Below are 20620 nucleotides of genomic sequence, written 5' to 3'. Positions count from 1 at the left end.
TAAACAATTACTCAATACTAATAAACAACTAAACAGATAATAGTAACAATAAAAATGAAAAGAGTCAGCAGGGGATGCTGCCAAAAGGAAAAATAACTACATGTCAAAAATTAAGAACCCCCCAAAAAAACCCATTCCATAGCTTTGTGATATGGAAGTAAAATCTGACACATCCATCTTTTACCATTCCTTGTTTTAATTTGCATGGCTGTTGTATACACACTGTAACAGAAATGAGTCGAACCAGACAAATTAAAGAGTCTATCAAAGCTGTTTGGAACACGAGCCAAATTCCTCAGGAAGTCATAAATCAGTTCTAGTGCCACAAGAACCAAGCAAGATGACCAACCAACTTGTGCACACAACAGTTTTCAACATTAACACCACTAGAACAATTATTGACTATTTTAATTTGCAGAAGAGATTGTTAAATTTGTTGTTCATGTATGAAATGCAACGCTGGACATCACATGGAAACCCATGAGGTAAACACTTCCATTGACTTCCCCCCACCTAGCAGAACCAGACTGAAATTCCTAAGGGGGAAGGGATTTTGTCTCCACAAAAGTCTTTGTCATGAGAATGGCAAAGAAACTGCTTATGTACATATATATGGACCAGAATGAACTCAAAAAGACTTATAAATGAATCAGTCCATCGCATCACTCCATATTCATTTATGTGTAACCCACACATTTGACTATCATGTAATAATCACTTATTGTGTATGTTTTTTTTAAATAACTGGGATAGCTGAAGGGTACATAGTCATGTCTGGTACAGTATTGTTCAAAATAATAGCAGTACAATGTGACTAACCAGAATAATCAAGGTTTTTAGTATATTTTTTATTGCTACGTGGCAAACAAGTTACCAGTAGGTTCAGTAGATTGTCAGAAAACAAACAAGACCCAGCATTCATGATATGCACGCTCTTAAGGCTGTGCAATTGGGCAATTAGTTGAAAGGGGTGTGTTCAAAAAAATAGCAGTGTCTACCTTTGACTGTACAAACATAAAACTATTTTGTACAAACTTTTTTTTTTTCTGGGATTTAGCAATCCTGTGAATCACTAAACTAATATTTAGTTGTATGACCACAGTTTTTTAAAACTGCTTGACATCTGTGTGGCATGGAGTCAACCAACTTGTGGCACCTCTCAGCTGTTATTCCACTCCATGATTCTTTAACAACATTCCACAATTCATTCACATTTCTTGGTTTTGCTTCAGAAACAGCATTTTTGATATCACCCCACAAGTTCTCAATTGGATTAAGGTCTGGAGATTGGGCTGGCCACTCCATAACATTAATTTTGTTGGTTTGGAACCAAGACTTTGCCCGTTTACTAGTGTGTTTTGGGTCATTGTCTTGTTGAAACAACCGTTTCAAGGGCATGTCCTCTTCAGCATAGGGCAACATGACCTCTTCAAGTATTTTAACATATGCAAACTGATCCATGATCCCTGGTATGCGATAAATAGGCCCAACACCATAGTAGGAGAAACATGCCCATATCATGATGCTTGCACCTTCATGCTTCACTGTCTTCACTGTGTACTGTGGCTTGAATTCAGAGTTTGGGGGTCGTCTCACAAACTGCCTGTGGCCCTTGGAACCAAAAAGAACAATTTTACTCTCATCAGTCCACAAAATGTTCCTCCATTTCTCTTTACGCCAGTTGATGTGTTCTTTGGCAAATTGTAACCTCTTCTGCACATGCCTTTTTTTTAACAGAGGGACTTTGCGGGGGATTCTTGAAAATAGATTAGCTTCACACAGACGTCTTCTAACTGTCACAGTACTTACAGGTAACTCCAGACTGTCTTTGATCATCCTGGAGGTGATCATTAGCTGAGCCTTTGCCATTCTGGTTATTCTTCTATCCATTTTGATGGTTGTCTTCCGTTTTCTTCCACGTCTCTCTGGTTTTGCTCTCCATTTTAAGGCATTGGAGATCATTTTAGCTGAACAGCCTATCATTTTTTGCACCTCTTTATAGGTTTTCCCCTCTCTAATCAACTTTTTAATCAAAGTACGCTGTTCTTCTGAACAATGTCTTGAACGACCCATTTTCCTCAGCTTTCAAATGCATGTTCAACAAGTGTTGGCTTCATCCTTAAATAGGGGCCACCTGATTCACACCTGTTTCTTCACAAAATTGATGACCTCGGTGATTGAATGCCACACTGCTATTTTTTTGAACACACCCCTTTCAACTAATTCAACTAATTGCCCAATTGCACAGCCTTAAGAGCGTGCATATCATGAATGCTGGGTCTCATTTGTTTTCTGAGAATCTACTGAACCTACTGGTAACTTGTTTGCCACGTAGCAATAAAAAAATATACGAAAAACCTTGATTATTCTGGTTAGTCACATTGTACTGCTATTATTTTGAACAATACTGTATGTGTGTGATTGAATTTTCTTGCTTGATATTGTCCTGACAATCATTTATTTGTAAAATATATCATAACCTGGTAATAGGAATCATCTCCGGAATTAGACCCTGCAAGGCAGGAAAATTCGGTAGTGGTGGGCAGAGCGAGGCTTCATGAAACACTGAAACAGTTGAAGCAAAGTGCCGTATTTGTTTCGAGGCTTCGAAACTTTACCGACACCCGTCTCCACGGTGACACCTAGTGGCCAATTGCCCATGTTATCTGAAACAACTTTGACAACAAGCCATTTAAAAATAAATAAAAATATTTTGTTTTCGTTAATGTGGTGATATTTTAAAATCCTATAATAATATCCTATATAATCCTATATCATAATAATAACTAGGTTATTTTGGTCATGAAAAATGAATAAAACAAATAAATCCACAATGGTCTAATTTTTTTTTTTTTTTTTAAAGATTTTTATTCAAATATATTAATTGCTCTGCTGTGGAAGGGCTTAGCCTACTTCTTTTTTTACTGATAATTTCTCCAGCCTTAGAAAAAATCCTCTCACAAGGGACACTTGTTGCTGGCATGCATAGATATTTTTTAGCAAGGACATACAAATGAGGAAAAATCACAGCTCTCTCTTTCCAGTAACTTAGTGGATCATGGGCTCTTGGCAAAAATGCATCTTTTAGGTACTTTTTAACTTCTACTGTGGCATCTGCTGTGGCACTGTGTATCGCCTGGGTTTCATGGATACGACTATCAAAAAGTTCCCATAAACTGTCCTGGGTTTCTGTTGTTGATGTTGTTGTTGATGATGATGATGATGGGCCTGATGTTGACTGTGGCTCTGAATGAAAGTAAAAACAACAATTAGTTACTAAGTCTAAACTGACAGCATATATGAAGTATAAGTCACATAATTATTCAGATGACATAACTCCATAATGTCAGATGAAGAGTGAAACTGCTTACCAGGAGTTGCTGTGTTTGAACGCATCAGCGAAGCACACTCCAGTGTGATCTGCTTTTCAGCCTCCTGGGCTTTGGCAGGATTTCCAAAACCCACATTTTTGAACCTTGGGTCCAGCAGTGTAGCCAGAGCCAAGGCTCTGAATGACTCGTACCCACCACATCTTGAGTGCAGACCTTCTTGCAGGTGTGTGCCTGTTCAAAACACAAGCAAACCATATTGGTTATATTGATAAAAAATAATATGACAGTTGTGGCCAATACATTACATACAGTAGTATGGTCATTGTGGCCTACCTAATTGTGCAGTTGATTCCTGTGCTGATTGGCCTTTTTTCTGCGATAGCTTGTGTTGCAACATCCTGTAAAGTGGTATGAGCTTTGAAGCAGACACTCTCTGTTCCTCTGACAACTCTGTCGTTGCGAGTTTGAAAGGCTGCAGTAGTGACAATGATTCTTGTATAATGTTATACTCAAAACTTGTCAGCGGAGCAGTATCACTGTTTAAATTTGATAGCGCTGCACCCACTGGCTCTCGTTGCTCATACAAGCGCTGCAACATGTCGTAAGTGCTGTTCCATCTTGTGTCCACCTCCTGCATCAGTTTCAGAGCTGGTCTGCCCATCAAGCCCTGCATCTCCACAAGCTTGTCCTTTGCTTTGCAGCTGGATCTAAATAACCCCACTATCTTTCTGGCTTTCTGTCGTATTTCATTGATGAGTGGGGTTTGATCTAGGGCCTTTTTTACAATTAAATTTAAATTGTGGGCAAAACATGGGACATGCCGAAGGTTCAGTAGCTGGGCACTTAAGATCATGTTGGATGCATTATCAGTCACCATACACTGAACTTTGGTGGTTATTCCCCACTCGGCCATTAGCAAAGCTTTAGCCTCCATGAGATGCTGGGCTGTGTGTGTTTGGTAAAACCTCCTTACACCCAGTACAACAGTTGCCAGCTTTGCCTCTGGTGTTATGTAGTGGCAAGTAACACCAAGGTATCCGTCCATATTAATGGAGGACCACATGTCAGCTGTAAGGCTAACAAAATCTGCCTTTTTTAGGTCCTCCATTGTCTTCTCCTTAGAAATGTTGTACCTTTCGGTTACCATCGTTTTAAGTGCCTTCCGGGATGGGAGGACATAGCTTGGATCAAGTTTGTTCACAAAAGCCATGAAACCCTCATCCTCCACGATAGTGAAGGGCTGCAAATCCTTTACCACCATGTCTACAAGAGCCTCATCCAATTCCCTCTGTCTGCCTTTTAAAAGAAAATAAAGATAAAAGATTAAAAGTACTTTCACAAAACTAAATTTCCAAAAAAATAAAAGCTTTTTCAAGTTTGGAAAAGTTTATGCTCAGTGTGCAAAGACAGATCAAATACAATATAAAATTACAACAATTAGGAAAACCAAAATGTTGTCTTCAAGCCTATAAAAATATCTATGTAATACAGTGACTAAGTTTGTGAGATGTTACATTTACATATTCAGAGTGAAGCTGTTTTCAACATGATTGGGAGTTTTGGAAAAGATTGACGTTACGTTGTAAGGCTGGTGGACACAAGCCTAAGTCTATTTAAAACTATGGACTTTCTAAACAGTGTTACATGAAGTACATATTATATCAAACAATGTATACCTTGTTTAGATGGCCCAGCAGTGTCAGTAGCAGGCCTAGGTACAGGGGGAATGTTACCATCCTCTGCACACTGCAAAATGGCAGGATGAGTGCTCCTCAAATGGCGCATCATGGATGATGTATTGTTGAAGTAGGCTAGCTGCCTATCACAATACATACATCTCACTTTATTTGGGGTTTCCAAATGGAAATGCTCCCACACCACAGATTTACGGCATCTCTTCTGTGGAGCCTCCATTTCTATCTATTCTATTAATGTCTATATCTATCTATCTATCTATGAATCTATATATTTATGAAAGTATATATATATATATATATATATATGAATCTCTCTCTCTCTCTCTCTATATATATTAATATATGAATCTATATATAAATTTATATATCTATAAATCTATCTATCTATATATATATGAATCTATCTAAATTCTATATCTCTAACTACTGTGCTATCTGTCAATATCTAACTTAGCCTATATAAATGTGTCACTATATCTATCCTAACTATCTGTCACTGTCTTTAGTTTATCAGTAAATATATTTAACTTAAATGTAACCTAAATATAACTAACTAAATCACACTATAAATGTCAATAAATCGTAAACGCTATCTCAAAATCTTTCTCCTCTCACAAAAACCCATGAGGTGAAGGTGCATTAACTCCTCTTTTAAACTTTGTGGCAGTTGAGACAGATGTGCGATTGTGTGGTTTGTTCCCGCCCCTGTCAATCAAACGCAGACTCGGCAAGCGTGCCACCTGTCGGTCGAGACACTTATGAAACGCGCAGAAGCTTCGTTTAGCCATAGTCACGTGACATGGGTGTTTTGAATCACAGTTCGGAGCAGTGTTTCGAAACATCTACGCTTCGGGATCTCGACACTGTGTCGAAACGTAAGTTTCGCGTCAGCCATCCCTAAAATTCGGACCACATGCTTGGTAAGATAAACAAATGATTTATGATCCCCCCCCGAGCCAAGACAATATCTGATTGGTCAAGACAACATTTGAGGTGTGGCCAACAGGCCTCTTTAAATACTTTGGACACCATGAAATCTTAGCTTTTTAGTCTGCGTTTAGTCTGCTTTTAGTGTCTGCTAAGCGCGGTTTCAGCGTGCTTCAGCCTGCACGCCTGCTACTTAGCCACAATGAGAAGGAACACAACCTAGTCTCGTCAAACTTTATTTCTTTTCTTTTCCGTTTGAGAGTTTCGTGTTCTGAGTTAAGTTTGGTAACGTCGAGTCTTCGACGCCTGACCTCGGGTGCCTGTTCAACTTCAACAAGCGCACACGACTCTGCACTTTCAGCCAACGCCCAACAACCACGGCCTTCCCAATACGTCACTTCAGCGACTGAACTTCCAGCCAATCAACGACCTCGGGATAGCCCTTTCACCGAGGCTCCTTCTTCACAGGAGATGCAAGTAACTTTACCTCCAGACTGTGACCTTTGCTGGTGTATCTAATATAATTTTAACCTCACTGAGGAACTCAATGCGAGGGCTAATTACTTGATTGATGGTTGTACATGTCTATGCAATTTAACATATTGCTGTAAACTTGGGATTCCATATTTCCATTCTCTTAAACTCATCTTTTCCTAACTTTCGATCTTCCTGCAACTTGTGTGAATGTGTGAGTGCGTGCGTTTATGTGTTAGATTAGTTTATATGTCTTAAATTTATCTAATAAAGCCTTATTCATATTGAAAAGAGAAGTATCTTGTGTTTTGTGCTTACAAGTTAATGTCTTAAACTGCCGATCTTGTTACTGTGCCAATTGATAGTGTTTTCACTATAGCTTGGATATTAATATCCAGCGCAGATTTGATGTTAAACGGCTCGTTCACTGAATCGCAGGGCGTCTCAGTGACCAGCCGTGAAACAGTGATTCTGTTCAAATTCCCTTTAAAATCTTAAATGATTCCCTTTGAGCTAAATTGACCTGTTTCCCTTACAGTTTGGTGGAGAATGCGGGCAGTTTAATCTAAATTGTGAGCATAAACCAAGTTATTTAATCTTTTATTTAGCTGCGGATGAAAGCTGAGTCGAGACGTGTGTGTGTGTGTGTGTGTTTGTGTGATGCATGACTTAAGCAGCGTGCGCCCCCCCCTCAAATGAATGAAAGCAGCCAGAGGAGACAGTTAAACTCGAGTCCGTCTCTTTATTGTTAACAGCAGTAAGTGAACTTAAAAGTAAACATCTGAGATCGTACAATAAGGTAGTTTTATTTTGGTAGTTTAAAATTGAGCGTGTTCCTCATTTGTGTAATGCCTTGTTTTATAGCTGATTTGAGTTTACTGCATGTTCCAGTGTCTCAAACGCTATCTCAGTCACTGTTTGCTGAACGGAGCTAAACTGTTAGTGTTTCAAAAGGGATATATATCGGTGAATGAAGAATAGTTTTGAGCGTGTTCCTCAATCTATTTATCAGAGCCTCCGTATTCATATTTCATATTGTTTGATTGCCAGTGCGTGTTCCACTGCCGAATCAAATTTTATATTTGACTCCCCTAAGTTAACGTTAAACATTAGAGAATAATGTTTGCCCGTTTGTGTCTGTTCACAAAGTGAATGCAATCTCGCGTAACACTGCGTGTGTCTGAGAGTAATTTGAATGGGAGTGTTCTAAAAGCTTGATCAAGTAAATTTTAACTGTACCAACAGCGAAGGAAACCTTTTTGTGTTTGTGTCCAGAGAAACTGGCACGGAGATTCAGATCTGCAGAAGGTCGCTATCGCTGTGTCCCCCTAACTACAGCAAAAGCTGCTATATTTGAATTAAGATTAATTTAACTCTATACAAACTGAGAGTTTAAGTGCCACATCGCAAAACCAACTAAAAGGCGGTGTTGTTATTTGTACAGTGTTGAAATGAACCGACATTTCATGTAACATGCTTAACTGTATTTGCAACAATGCAACGATTCATGTGCTAACGTTAATTCACCTACGTTACACACTACGAGTGTGTTTTGGTTGCCATAGTGACGCCCGTGACCCGGAAGGGAACACCTGAGCTCTAAAAGGAGACATTGTTATCCCTCACTACAAGTTCAAATAAATTAGAAAGACAACCCACTTTCACTTAAAGTTTATTTTGTTTGTTTGGTTGTGCAGCAATTAACACAACGCTCTCCTTGTAGTGAGATAACCGCTACTGAGACTTACCATCTCCGTCCTCTCTCTCCTTTACTTTCCTTTTCTCTTTTTACATTTGTAGGACATTTAAGAACCATCAATCAATTCTAAGTGAATTAAATACACAATCGTGCCAAAGACGACGAATCATCCTTATGAATTTTGATTGTAATCATCCTCTCCTTTGTTCTTCCTAACCTCCCTACATTTGGAAACGCAAAAGTTTTAGCATCTCATCCAACGTTGAGATCAATTTAATAGAGATACGTGTTGAGCAACTGTCGCCTTCGCTGACTCCCTGGTGAGCGGTCCAACTGTAAGGTGTATGGTGTCAATCCTGTCAGACTAAGTAAAGAGATATCAGAGTTATTATTGTATTCTTTTGTCCAAAGCAAGAAATATAATAATATTGTTTACGTTTTGATAACATTTAATTGGAAAAAAATAATTTTCCTCATTTGAAAAACAGAAATTTTGCTTGTCATTTGAATTTGTTTTTCACCTCTGTCTCTCTTTTCCTCTTCCTCATTAGAGTGACAAAGTCTTCGCATCTCTAGTCTACTTAGACACCCTGAGACCAACACAGTCATCACCACATTTCACTAGTGGTTCACAATCACTGATACAACACTTAGTTGTCCCACCACACATAGGCTTTTACTCCACACAGATCTGTGTCAGTCTCTCTTCTCCCCAGCGTGCCAACATGCCGCAGACTGCAGACCCCATTGCCCATGGGGAAGATGTGAACATTTGGCTGAGAGGCATGACAGACAGCCTCACTCCAAAGACATTTGAACTGTTATTATTTTTAATAATAATCCTAATCCTGAGAAGATTCCTGACACAAGATTCAAGCCAGAACAACAACCACGAGGAGCTAGTCAAGATCACGAGCTCACTAAGCTATGCCTTCACAACCCAGCTGAAACTGAGCGACAAGCACATCACACACCTTCAAGAGGAGCTGACAGGTGCTCAACGTCGCATAGACAAGCTGGAAGTGAAAGTTCAACTCAAAGCACCCAGCGAGAGGGAGCGGGAAACAACGGAACAAGTTATGAAGCTCCAAGCAGCCCTGGCAGCAGCTCAGCTCGACCAGCAACATGCAACGGCTGCTCAGAAAGACCTGGTAAACAGACTCCAGAATGCCGAACAGCTACTAGAGAAAGCCAAGATAGACATCAGAAACAAGAATTCTGAAAATAGTGCTTTGAAAGACCACCTTGAAAGGTACAGAACTAAAACGGACAATCTGACCCAAAAACTAGACGATACCAACGATGAGCTCTACATGGTCAGAAAAGAACTCCAAAATGCTTACAAGCACAAACAAGAGCCAAGGAAAGAGAAACCTCTCTTAGCCTCATCACTGCTGAGCAGAGCAGAGTCCCACGTCCAAGAACTGGCATATGACGAAAGGAGCGAAGGGCCACAACCCAAAACCTCACCTGCCTTCGCCACACAACCCTTTCCTGCCAACGAAAGAAAACCTCCCATCCAAGACCTTGGAGCTGCACACGGGATGACAATCAAAGACCTCAACATGCTGTCTGAAAACATCAGCAGGTTCAACCCGGAATCCACAGAGAGTCCCGACATCCAAGCTTACCTGCGAGATATCGGATTTCATCTGGAAGTGAGACCTCATGTGACTGACAGAGACTGGTTATACCTCCTTAGAGCCACGTTCAGTCCCGAGGTATGAAACTTTCTAGATCGACAGCCCAGTCAAACTAAGTCAAACTACCAGCGACTTCGTGAGGTCCTGATTAAAGAGTTTACAGACCCAGAGTCTGAACATGGACTGTTAACTGCCTTGGAAACCAAACAAGGTCGTCAAGAGACTCCACAAGCTTACTACAACCGACTCCGACAAGCCTACTTTGGTGCACACAACAAGCCTGACCTTGAAGAGGATGTGAACTTCAAAAGCCTCTTTCTAAGAAATCTGCACCCTGGAGTCAGTCACCATCTAGGTGTCATAGCCTGTCCGAACTCCATGACCATCCAACAGTTGCGTGACCTAACACAGAAGGCCAGTAACAAGCAGAAGTTGGCCTCAAAGAAAGGTAACAAAACATCCACACTCTTGAACTCTGTCAACAAAGACTCAAGCCTTGCACTGGACGACACCCAGTGTCATCACAACACCAGAGTCTTCCATCAAGAGCACAGAGAACGTGACGCCCATATCCACGACCGCTTTCAGCCCAACTGCTGGAAAAATCCATGGGACCAGCCACGCGTCTCAAGAAACCAAAAGGATAAGAACATCTGGAAACCTAACCAGATATCCAAAGGTAATCACCTGACTCATCCAAGAGCAACTCGTGTGGGTAAGCGACAACAAAACCCACCTCAGCACCACTCAGACACACACAGTGCTGAGTATGCACAAGAACATGACAGCTTACCATCAGAAGACATGGAACAAGTCATGAAACGACTGAGAGAGTTCTTTCAAGACAATTTACATGCATATGACCACAAAGCTGAGTCATCCTCGCTGTGACCAGCGACAGAACGGAAGGCCAGTGATCACCTGGTGCACCACATCAGAGATGACAAGCACCTGTTCAACAACGACCCAGAACGAACAAGTCTTTCACGGCCAACTGTTGATGAAAAATCTGAGGTACTAAAGGACATCACCTCAGACACCTAACACAGTCACTAACAAACTGTCAAATTAACTCCAACTCCAAGAACCACATTCCCTGTCTGTGCAACAGCAACCACCAGAGCACAGAAGGTCAGAAAGTCTGCTACAGCCAGAAGGCATCACAAGAAGAATGCAACATAGGAGACAAAGTTTTGCAACCCAGATTCACACAGCCATGCCAAACTGCCTCCGACTGTCTGCTAAAGAACTTCCTGCCTTGCTGGACTGACCCCTCATTAGACCATGGACACACCCTCATCCAAGCCAAGGATGCAGAGAGCCAGTCTTCAGTGAAATGCTAGAAAAAGGGGGAGACAACACAAACCTGAACAGATCTGACCACACATGCACTACACCATTATCACACACAACATTACCTACACCCAGAGGTAAACACATCTACTGATAACACATTCAACAAACATATTATTCCCACAGGTAGAATATCCAACTTTTAGTGTAACAAAGTTACACATACCCACCATGAAGAAACGTGCAGCCATCCTCACAATAGGTAGAACACCTGACACTAAGTTAAGGTTCATGACACACTAGAACACCTTACATCCTAGCTCAATAGTAGTTGTAACCCATGCTAGGAAAACCCACAGCAGCATTGTTTTGTTTTGGTCTTCTTTTACCTATCCTTCTCCTTCCCCTCTTTCTTGAGTAGGTGAAACGCCTAGACACCCTGCAAGGGTCAAAGGTCTGATATTAGGATTGACTCGCAACACCTAATATCCGCCAGAGAGCTCCTTTCATGATAGGTTAATTAATTTAATTGAAAATGAAATTACTAGAAAACTAACGGTATACGTGTAAAGTAAGACAACCTAGAAGAACCAAACAAAGTTAACCACAAATTTGATTGATGAATCAGAATAAAACAACAATTTCCAAGATGGTCTAAACTATCCTCAATGTGCTAAACTACATTGACTAATTGAACTTAACCACGTGTACCTAAATAACCTGATGCCTGCACCAGTACAGTAACTGTCATGGAGGTGTTGTCTTGCTGTTTGCTGTGTTTGTCTGCTTCTTCTGCCTTTGTTTCTCCAGCGATCGACGATGTCTTCACCTAAACACCTCGCCGATCAAAAGGGGGATATATGTAACAGAAATGAGTCGAACCAGACAAATTAAAGAGTCTATCAAAGCTTCCTCAGGAAGTCATAAATCAGTTCTAGTGCCACAAGAACCAAGCAAGATGACCAACCAACTTGTGCACACAACAGTTTTCAACATTAACACCACTAGAACAATTATTGACTATTTTAATTTGCAGAAGAAATCACTTATTGTGTATGTTTTTTTAAATAAGTATGGGATAGCTGAAGGGTACATAGTCATGTCTGGTATGTGTGTGATTGAATTTTCTTGCTTGATATTGTCCTGACAATCATTTATTTGTAAAATATATCATAACCTGGTAATAGGAATCATGTCCGAAATTAGACCGTGCAAGGCAGGAAAATTCAGACCACATGCTTGGTAAGATAAACAAATGATTTATGATACCCCCGAGCCAAGACAATATCTGATTGGTCAAGACAACATTTGAAGTGTGTAGCAGGAACATTCCGTTCTGAGTTACAATCGCCACAGGGCCAGTCTGGTATGTTGACAGCATGAATGCAGATTTACTGGGCATGGCTAACATTGTTGTGGATTTGCCCATATACTTGTCGATCCCTTTTACACTCCGGATACACCGTTTTCAGACCAACTTGTTCAGATTGCCTGGTCTGGTACATTGACAGCATGAATGCAAACTGTGAGTAGTGGAGAGACAGCATGTCCGTACAGCATGTCTGTCCTCCTCTGGTCCAGCATCTCAGTGCACACATGCCAGAAGCGTATGTTAAACCACTGGAAAACAAAAACAACTCTGTGACCTCTGCTTCTTATAGAGATGCTTTTTATGCTTCAAATCCAAGAATCGCACTACATCATCTATGTTGTTTCTGTAGACACCTTCGAGTCTTTCAGCTGGAAAGCCCATAGCTATGATGCAGTTAAATTTGGCAGTATCATAATGTCTTTCCGCACATAGATTATGTATTTTGTAATGATTTTTATGCTTCAAATCCAAGAATCGCACTACATCATCTATATTGTTTCTGTAGACACCTTCGAGTCTTTCAGCTGGAAAGCCCATAGCTATGATGCAGTTAAATTTGGCAGTATCATAATGTCTTTCCGCACATAGATTATATATTTTGAAATGATTTTTATTAGGGGTGTAACGATACGCGTATTCGTATTGAACCGTTCGGTACGAGGCTTTCGGTTCGGTACGCGGTAAGCATTATGTACCGAACGGTTCGTTGGACTAATTAATTATATTTGGAAAAAATAAATAAATTGTGAAATATAATGATATGCGTTCAACAAGGTAGCCCAATAACCCAAACGACGTAACAGGCAACGCCCCTGACACCCCCGAAGAAGAAAAAAACACCAACTTATATGTTTATGTTAGGCTACTCAGTCAGGTGCTCGCTCACTCAGCACGCGCTGAAGGCTCGTTGCAAAATGGCCAATGCGTTTAACAGACCAGAAATAGAAGATCCTCCAGTAACCAACAGGTCTGGTGTTTGGGTGCACTTTACCAATCGATCGGGGCATCCAAACAAGCACAGAAATCAAAATGGACTAGTACTGTACTGTGTCGGAATTTCCTGAGCAGTACGATACAATTAACAGGCCTGCACGTTATTAGATAGAAGAACTGTTATAAATAGAACGTATGCACGGGCAGTTTTGAAAACTCCACCTACTTTGCTCTTGGCATAGTGCAGCGCAAATCGCGTTGTATCAGGGTCCAGCGCCGCGCATACCGCGTCCTGTGTGAAAGACCCTTTAGCCATTTTGCAACAAGCCTTCAGCGCGTACTGAGTGAGCGAGCGCCTTACTCTGTAGTGGAAAACGCAGGTTTTAAGAACATGCTTAATGTAATTGAGCCCCGTTATAATATTCCGTTACACCCCTAATTTTTATGCTTGATTTTTAGGCTCCACTTTAAATCTCCTCTTTCACTGTCTGTACAAGACACAGTAAAATCATGCTCATATTTGTAAACTGCAAATGTTCAGCTTTAATTAGATACTAAATATGTGAAAATAGCTTAAGATTTGGCTCATTTACAACCATTTTGGTGAGAATAGGTCCACAACTAAGCTTTGAATGACCTTGACAAGGCCTACTTGACCTCAACGCACAACACTGAGGTTGGGCTAGACTCAAACTGCACAACACGAGCTTTCCAACGATGTGATACACATTCTGATTGAATATTGTTTTAATGAACAACTAGATAAAAAAAGTTTGTCAAGACAAACTTTAAGTTGGCTTGAGAAAGCCTGACCAGAAAGTTTGAAAAGATTTAAAAGTTTAAGAAGTTTAAAAAAGACAGTGATTAACATATTGCTAGCATAACAAGCAAGTGACTACCATGTCATTAGCATGATTAGCAAAGTTGCTAGCATGTTGCTAGCATGATTAGCAAGTGACTGGCATTTACTTAGCATGATTAGCAAGGTATCTAGCATGTCGCTACCATAATTAGCAAGTGACTAGCCATGTCGCTAGCATTATTAGGAAGTTACTACCATGATTTTAGCATGATTAGCATGTTGCTAGCATGTCTCTAGCATGATTAACATGTTGCTAGGATGTTTCTAGCATGATTAGCATGTGACTAGCATGTTGCTAACATGATTTTAACATGATTAGCATGTTGTTAACATGTTTCTAACATGACTAGCATGCGACTAGCATATTTCTAGCATGACTAGCATCCGACTAGCATGTTGCTAGCATGATTAGCATGTTGTTATCATGTTTCTAGCATGTGACTAGCATGATTTTAGCATGATTAGCATGTTGCTAGCACATTTCTAGCATGTGACTAGCATGTTGCTAGCATGATTTTAGCATGATTAGCATGATGCTAGAATGTTTCTAGCATGATTAGCATGCGACTAGCATGTTGCTAGCATGATTAGCATGTTTTGCTAGCATGTCACTAGCATTTTTCTAACATGATTAACATGTTGTTATCATGTTGTTAACATGTTGCTAGCATGATTAGCATGTTGCTAGCATGATTAGCATGTTGCTAGCATGACTAGCATGTGACTAGCATGTTGCTAGCATGATTTTACAATGATTAGCATGTTGCTAGCATGTTTCTAGCATGATTTGCATATTGCTAGCATGTCGCTAGCATGTTTCTAGCATGATTAGCATGTTTCTAGCATGACTAGCATGCGACGCATGTTGCTAGCATGATTTTAGCATTTTGTTAGGATGTTTCTAGCATGACTAGCATTCGACTGGCATGTTGCTAGCATGATTTTAGCATGATTAGCATTTTGCTAACATGTTTCTAGCATGACAAGCATGTGACTAGCATGTGACTAGCATGTTGCTAGCATGATTAACATGTTGCTTGCATGATTAACGTTGTTAACATGTTTCTAGCATGACACAGTACTTACTGTATTTTTTTTTAATAAAAAGCCTAGGCTATGATAACAGCTAAGACAGGGTTGTCTAGCTGAATGCGAAATAAGTCATGCAAAAACCATAATCTCCTAATACCATTCAATTTGATCTTATTTTAACAGTACTGACAACATATTTTAAGTTATCACACATTACTGAAAAATTAAAGAAGGGACACTATATATAGTATAATTCGGGGAGTCAAGAGCTAAACAAAAAGTCCTGTTTCATTACAAAATACTGTAACTTTTATAAACTTTATACGATCACTACAAAATTTTAATTAATATTTATTAAAAAATAAATATTTCATAAAACTGAAACTTAAATATATTATTTCTATAGGCTATACAAAACAGAAAAGAAAAAAGACTAAATAATAAGGCTGAATAAGCTGATCTATAGCATGTTAAATGGTGGTTGCCTGTCTATGAATGGTACACCCCTCTAAGCACACAGAAGTGGTTTGACCCAAGTCCTCAGCAGCCAATGACATTGACCTGTTCAAACTGATTTTTAACACGTACTTCATGTGTATTTCACGTGTATTTAACGTGTATTTAACACGTGAAATACACGTTAAATACGCACTGATTTTTCACGAGTGAAAAATCCCGAGTGAATACGCGTGAAATACACGTAATTAACGTGTTGTTGACGCGTTAAAATTCATGTGTATTTTACCCTCTTGGCCTTCCATACACATATAATGAAGGGAGACGTGAAAAAAGGACATCGCGTTGTTTTGATATGGATTACTTTATCACAGAATATTTGTTCGGCAGCACTTGTTTAGTTTAACAGTAGACATATCAAGCTTTCTATAGATATATCTCTCATGTCTCTTCGTTGAGTATTCATGGAGTTACAGTTAATTTTAATGACGTGTTTGTAAATGAAGATCAGCGCAGACAAGGATGCAGACAGCACCTTTGTTATCTTTATTTTTTAAGTGCACAAAGTTTTGTTGTTATGATGTCTGTATCCAAAAAAAAGTAGACCCTTTACAGATTCGATTGATGTATTGCTCTTATCTGTACGATTAAAACTAAAAGTGTAATTGAAGTAATTTTCAGGGTTATCAGGAGAAAATGACTCAAAACGCGTATGCGTTAATCGACTCCAGAGTTAAAAGGCTGTCGTGACTTTTTTTCCTTCAGTATTCATAAGCTGTATCACGCTGTCAAATTATATTTCATTTTGCACACATAAACATTTCAAAAACACCTGAATTCTGCTCTTGTTGTGTTCTAATGGGTGGATTAGTGCATTCGCTGTGATATTTTTGGAAGCTCTTAAAAAATGCTGATGAAGCGCTCATTTCTCTCTCGTCTTTCTCTCTGTTCTTTGGTCAGAGACATAATTTATTAATGAGATCTGACCTGGTAATAATAACATATGTCGGTTTAGCTTGTCCGTGTGAACGAAATGTGTAGCCTATTTTTTGTCCGATAATTTTTCTAGCATGACTACCATGCGACTAGCATGTTGCTAGCATGTTTCTAGCATGACTATCTTTGACTAGCATGATTTTAGCATGATTAGCATGTTGCTAGCATTTCGCTAGCATGTTCCTAGCATTTCGCTAGCATGTTCCTAGCATGATTAGCATGTTGCTAGAATGTCACTAGCATGTTTCTAGCATGTGACTAGCATGTTGCTAGCATGATTTTAGCATGATTAACATTTTGCTAACATGTTTCTAGCATGATTAGCATGTTGTTAGCATGTTTCTAGCATGATTGGCATGTTGCTAGCATGTTTCTAGCATGACTAGCATGTTGCTAGCACGATTAGCTTGTGACTAGCATGTTTCTAGCATGATTAGCATGTTGCTTGCATGTTTCTAGCATGATTAGCATGCAACTAGCATGTTTCTAGCATGATTAGCATTTTGCTTGCATGATTAACATGTTGTTAACATGTTTCTAGCATGACTAGCATGCGACTAGCATGTTGCTAGCATGATTTTAGTATGATTAGCATGTTGCTAGCATGTTTCTAGCATGATTAGCATGTTGTTAGCATGATTTTAGCATGATTAGCATATTATTAGGATAGATAGATAGATAGATAGATAGATAGATAGATTAGATGAGTTTGAAGGAGTTTAAATTGATTAGCATCAAAGCTTGATTGAGTCTAATGGGATTTGGAGCTTGGGTCATCTGAGCATCCTGTCAATGAAAGTCTATGGGCATTTTTATGATTTTTTATATTAATTTTTAAGAAAACCATAACTCAAACCAGTCTGAAAAGATATAGCACACCAAGTCAGAACAGTATGAAGGTCTGACCCGAGTTTGGAGTATGTAGCTTGAACGGTCTAGGAGGAGTTATGCCGCGTTTCCACCGAATTTACCCGGAACATTTGTACCAGGAACTTTTTTCCCCCCAGACCTGTTGCTTTCTGCATTTCCACCGCGGTGTAAAGTACCGGGTAGATTAGGCAAATAGACTGGTGACATAGGTCTGCGCGCGTTTCTCAATATAAAGTACTGCTGATTTTGGACGTGCATCACGGTAGTTAGTTCTGACTTCCTGCATTCGTCTTGGCATTGTGATGTCGGCGACTACGCAACATCATTCCCTTTACTTGCTGGGCAGAAATATATACTGAAAACTTTAAGATTTAATTTCATTGTTTTTTTCATTTATTAGGAGGTATATATCATTAACCATATATTTGAAAATGCCGGGCAGAAATACATACCAAAAACTTAGATCTGACCTCTGACCCCAGGCGGACAGGCCTGCAAAATTTAATACACTGTGATGCTGATCAAAAGCTGATAGGGTTGGCCTGAATGGTTGAGCCTGGACTTGTGGGGCAGAGGAAATGGGTAACATATAGCCCAGATTCAGGCCTTTCACTGGTGTTTTGTATTGCAATAATGTCAAAAATCATATTAAAGGTTTATAATCCTTATTTAAATTTATAAACTACAAATGTTAAGCAACAAAGCTCTAAATTACCTCGACAAGGCCTACTTGACCCTTGATCTCTCGGCCTGCAAACAATGCACAACACTGAACTTGGGTTCATTTGAAACTGCACAACACATTTGGTCTAAAATTTTATTGAACCCCATACTTATTTTGTAAATTACCATTCAGTATGTTTATTGTATATAGGTTTGTGTATTTGTATATATGTTGTCCACTCAAATTAATTTTAAACTAACAGCAGGTTTAGCAGGGCCCAACTCAGCATTTCAATGGATTCTCTCTGTGTGTGTATCTGTGTGTGGGTGTTTGAAAGAGAGAGAGAGGCCTCCAAGTTGGATGGTTCCTCCACTGATTTTGTGAAATACAGCTTCACCTTGAAGTTTGGAGAGAAGTATCTGTTGGCTTTATCCTTATTGGCTTTATCCAAGTTGTTCTTGGCTAAAGTCAGGATTAGATAATCCTTATCATTCTCTCCCCATTCTGTGGTTTGTTTTCCATCCAGTTCCTTCACTAAACCTCCATTTTCAACCTTCTCTGAGCTCTCATCCGGTTTCAGGGACGAAGAAGGTGTTCACCCGGAAGTGAAACATCTTATCCTTTTTCAGCATCTTGTTCTGCTTGTGGAAGAACTCCACCTTGATGTCTCCGCTCACAGGCAGTGGCTGTGGAAAATCAAAGTACATGTACTTCTCCTCTCGCCTTGTGTGCACTGGATTAGATGTGTGGATTTTCACTTTCAGTTGGTACACCACAAACTGAGGATCCCAATGCCAATTGGTTTTTCTGAACCCATGTGGAATCTGCTCACTCTTGCTTTTTACAGCAGAATCCCTGCAAGTCCCTCCACTGAACATAGGCACGGTCTCAAACACCATCTTGTGTAGTACACATATCGCCTCTGGCTGGGAATAGTTACTCCCTTCTTGTCTCTGGTTCTAACTTCACCATAGAAGTCCAGAGCCTCTTGTGCTTTTTTGAATTTGCCTCTGTGTAACAGGCAGCCACATGATTGTCATTTTCACTGAGCCACTTATCTAAATCTTCACAGAAAGGTTTGAAAATCTTTGCAAATAATGAAAGGGTTAGGCCATCCATCATCATCACAGCCTCCAAAGCGCTGCTTTGCCTTCGTGACATCCGTTCTTTTAGGTTTAATAAGTTCTAACTGAGGAGGATTGTGATCCTCAAATGGATACTGTGCAACTCTGCAGTTAAATTTGGCAACATCATAATGTCTTTCTGCACATAGATTATATATCTTGTAATGATTTTTATGCTTCAAATGCAAGAATCGCACTACATCATCTATGTTGTTTCTGTAGACACCTTCAAGTCTTTCAGCTGGAAAGCCCATAGCTATGATGCAGTTAAATTTGGCAGTATCATAATGTCTTTCCGCACATAGATTATATATTTTGTAATGATTTTTATTAGGGGTGTAACGATACGCGTATTCGTATTGAACCGTTCGAGTACGAGGCTTTCGGTTCGGTACGCGGTAAGCATTATGTACCGAACAGTTCGTTGGACTAATTAATTATATTTGAAAAAAATAAATAAATTGTGAAATATAATGATATGCGTTCAACAAGGTAGCCCAATAACCCAAACGACGTAACAGGCAACGCCCCTGACACCCCCGAAGAAGAAAAAAACACCAACTTATATGTTTATGTTAGGCTACTCAGTCAGGCACTCGCTCACTCAGCACGCGCTGAAGGCTCGTTGCAAAATGGCCAATGCGTTTAACAGACCAGAAATAGAAGATCCTCCAGTAACCAACAGGTCTGGTGTTTGGGTGCACTTTACCAATCGATCGGGGCATCCAAACAAGCACAGAAATCAAAATGGACTAGTACTGTGTCGGAATTTCCTGAGCAGTACGATACAATTAACAGGCCTGCACGTTATTAGATAGAAGAACTGTTATAAATAGAACGTATGCACGGGCAGTTTTGAAAACTCCACCTACTTTGCTCTTGGCATAGTGCAGCGCAAATCGCGTTGTATCTGAAGGGCAACGCTGAGCCCAGGGTCCAGCGCCGCGCATACCGCGTCCTGTGTGAAAGACCCTTTAGCCATTTTGCAACGAGCCTTCAGCGCGTACTGAGTGAGCGAGCGCCTTACTCTGTAGTGGAAAACGCAGGTTTTAAGAACATGCTTAATGTAATTGAGCCCCGTTACAATATTCCTTAACGAGCCCATTTCAGCCGGACCGTAATTCCTGCTTTAGTTATAGAGATCCATATAAAAAGTTACATCTTTGTATTTGTTCATAACTACTACAACAATCTAACATTAAAAAAAATTTTTTATAAGGAGCTGTTTTTGTTTTATACAGTATGC

At 39.8% G+C, this 20620-nt stretch overlaps 1 protein-coding gene and 1 pseudogene across 1 annotated transcript; both read right to left on the bottom strand.

Moving 5' to 3' along the window:
• Nucleotides 1–2855: 2855 nt before the first annotated feature.
• On the bottom strand, nucleotides 2856–5286 carry LOC128021630 (zinc finger BED domain-containing protein 4-like). Its single transcript, XM_052608934.1, has 4 exons — nucleotides 5009–5286; nucleotides 3666–4628; nucleotides 3372–3563; nucleotides 2856–3246 (listed from the first exon to the last, which is right to left on the bottom strand). Exons 1-4 carry the CDS (start codon nucleotides 5244–5246, stop codon nucleotides 2858–2860), a joined length of 1782 nt encoding a protein of 593 aa, XP_052464894.1. The 5' UTR covers nucleotides 5247–5286; the 3' UTR covers nucleotides 2856–2857.
• Nucleotides 5287–17274: 11988 nt separating this feature from the next.
• LOC128021619 (phosphatidylinositol 3,4,5-trisphosphate 3-phosphatase and dual-specificity protein phosphatase PTEN-like) lies at nucleotides 17275–19635 on the bottom strand (annotated as a pseudogene).
• Nucleotides 19636–20620: the final 985 nt, after the last annotated feature.

This window comes from Carassius gibelio, chromosome A10 (assembly GCF_023724105.1).
Source record: "Carassius gibelio isolate Cgi1373 ecotype wild population from Czech Republic chromosome A10, carGib1.2-hapl.c, whole genome shotgun sequence".
In the NCBI taxonomy this organism is placed as follows: Eukaryota; Metazoa; Chordata; class Actinopteri; order Cypriniformes; family Cyprinidae; genus Carassius; species Carassius gibelio.
Note: the sequence above shows the minus strand (reverse complement) of the source record. Positions and strands in the feature narration are given on the sequence as shown.

Bases quoted from the DNA above. Each gene is read 5' to 3' on its own strand.
- LOC128021630 (XM_052608934.1), bottom strand. From the start codon at position 5,246: ATGGAGGCTCCACAGAAGAGATGCCGTAAATCTGTGGTGTGGGAGCAT. The intron at 4,629-5,008 runs GTATACATTGTT...TTCTTTTAAAAG, and splicing joins TGCTGGGCCATCTAAACAAG to GCAGACAGAGGGAATTGGAT. The intron at 3,564-3,665 runs GTAGGCCACAAT...TGTTTTGAACAG, and splicing joins GGAATCAACTGCACAATTAG to GCACACACCTGCAAGAAGGT.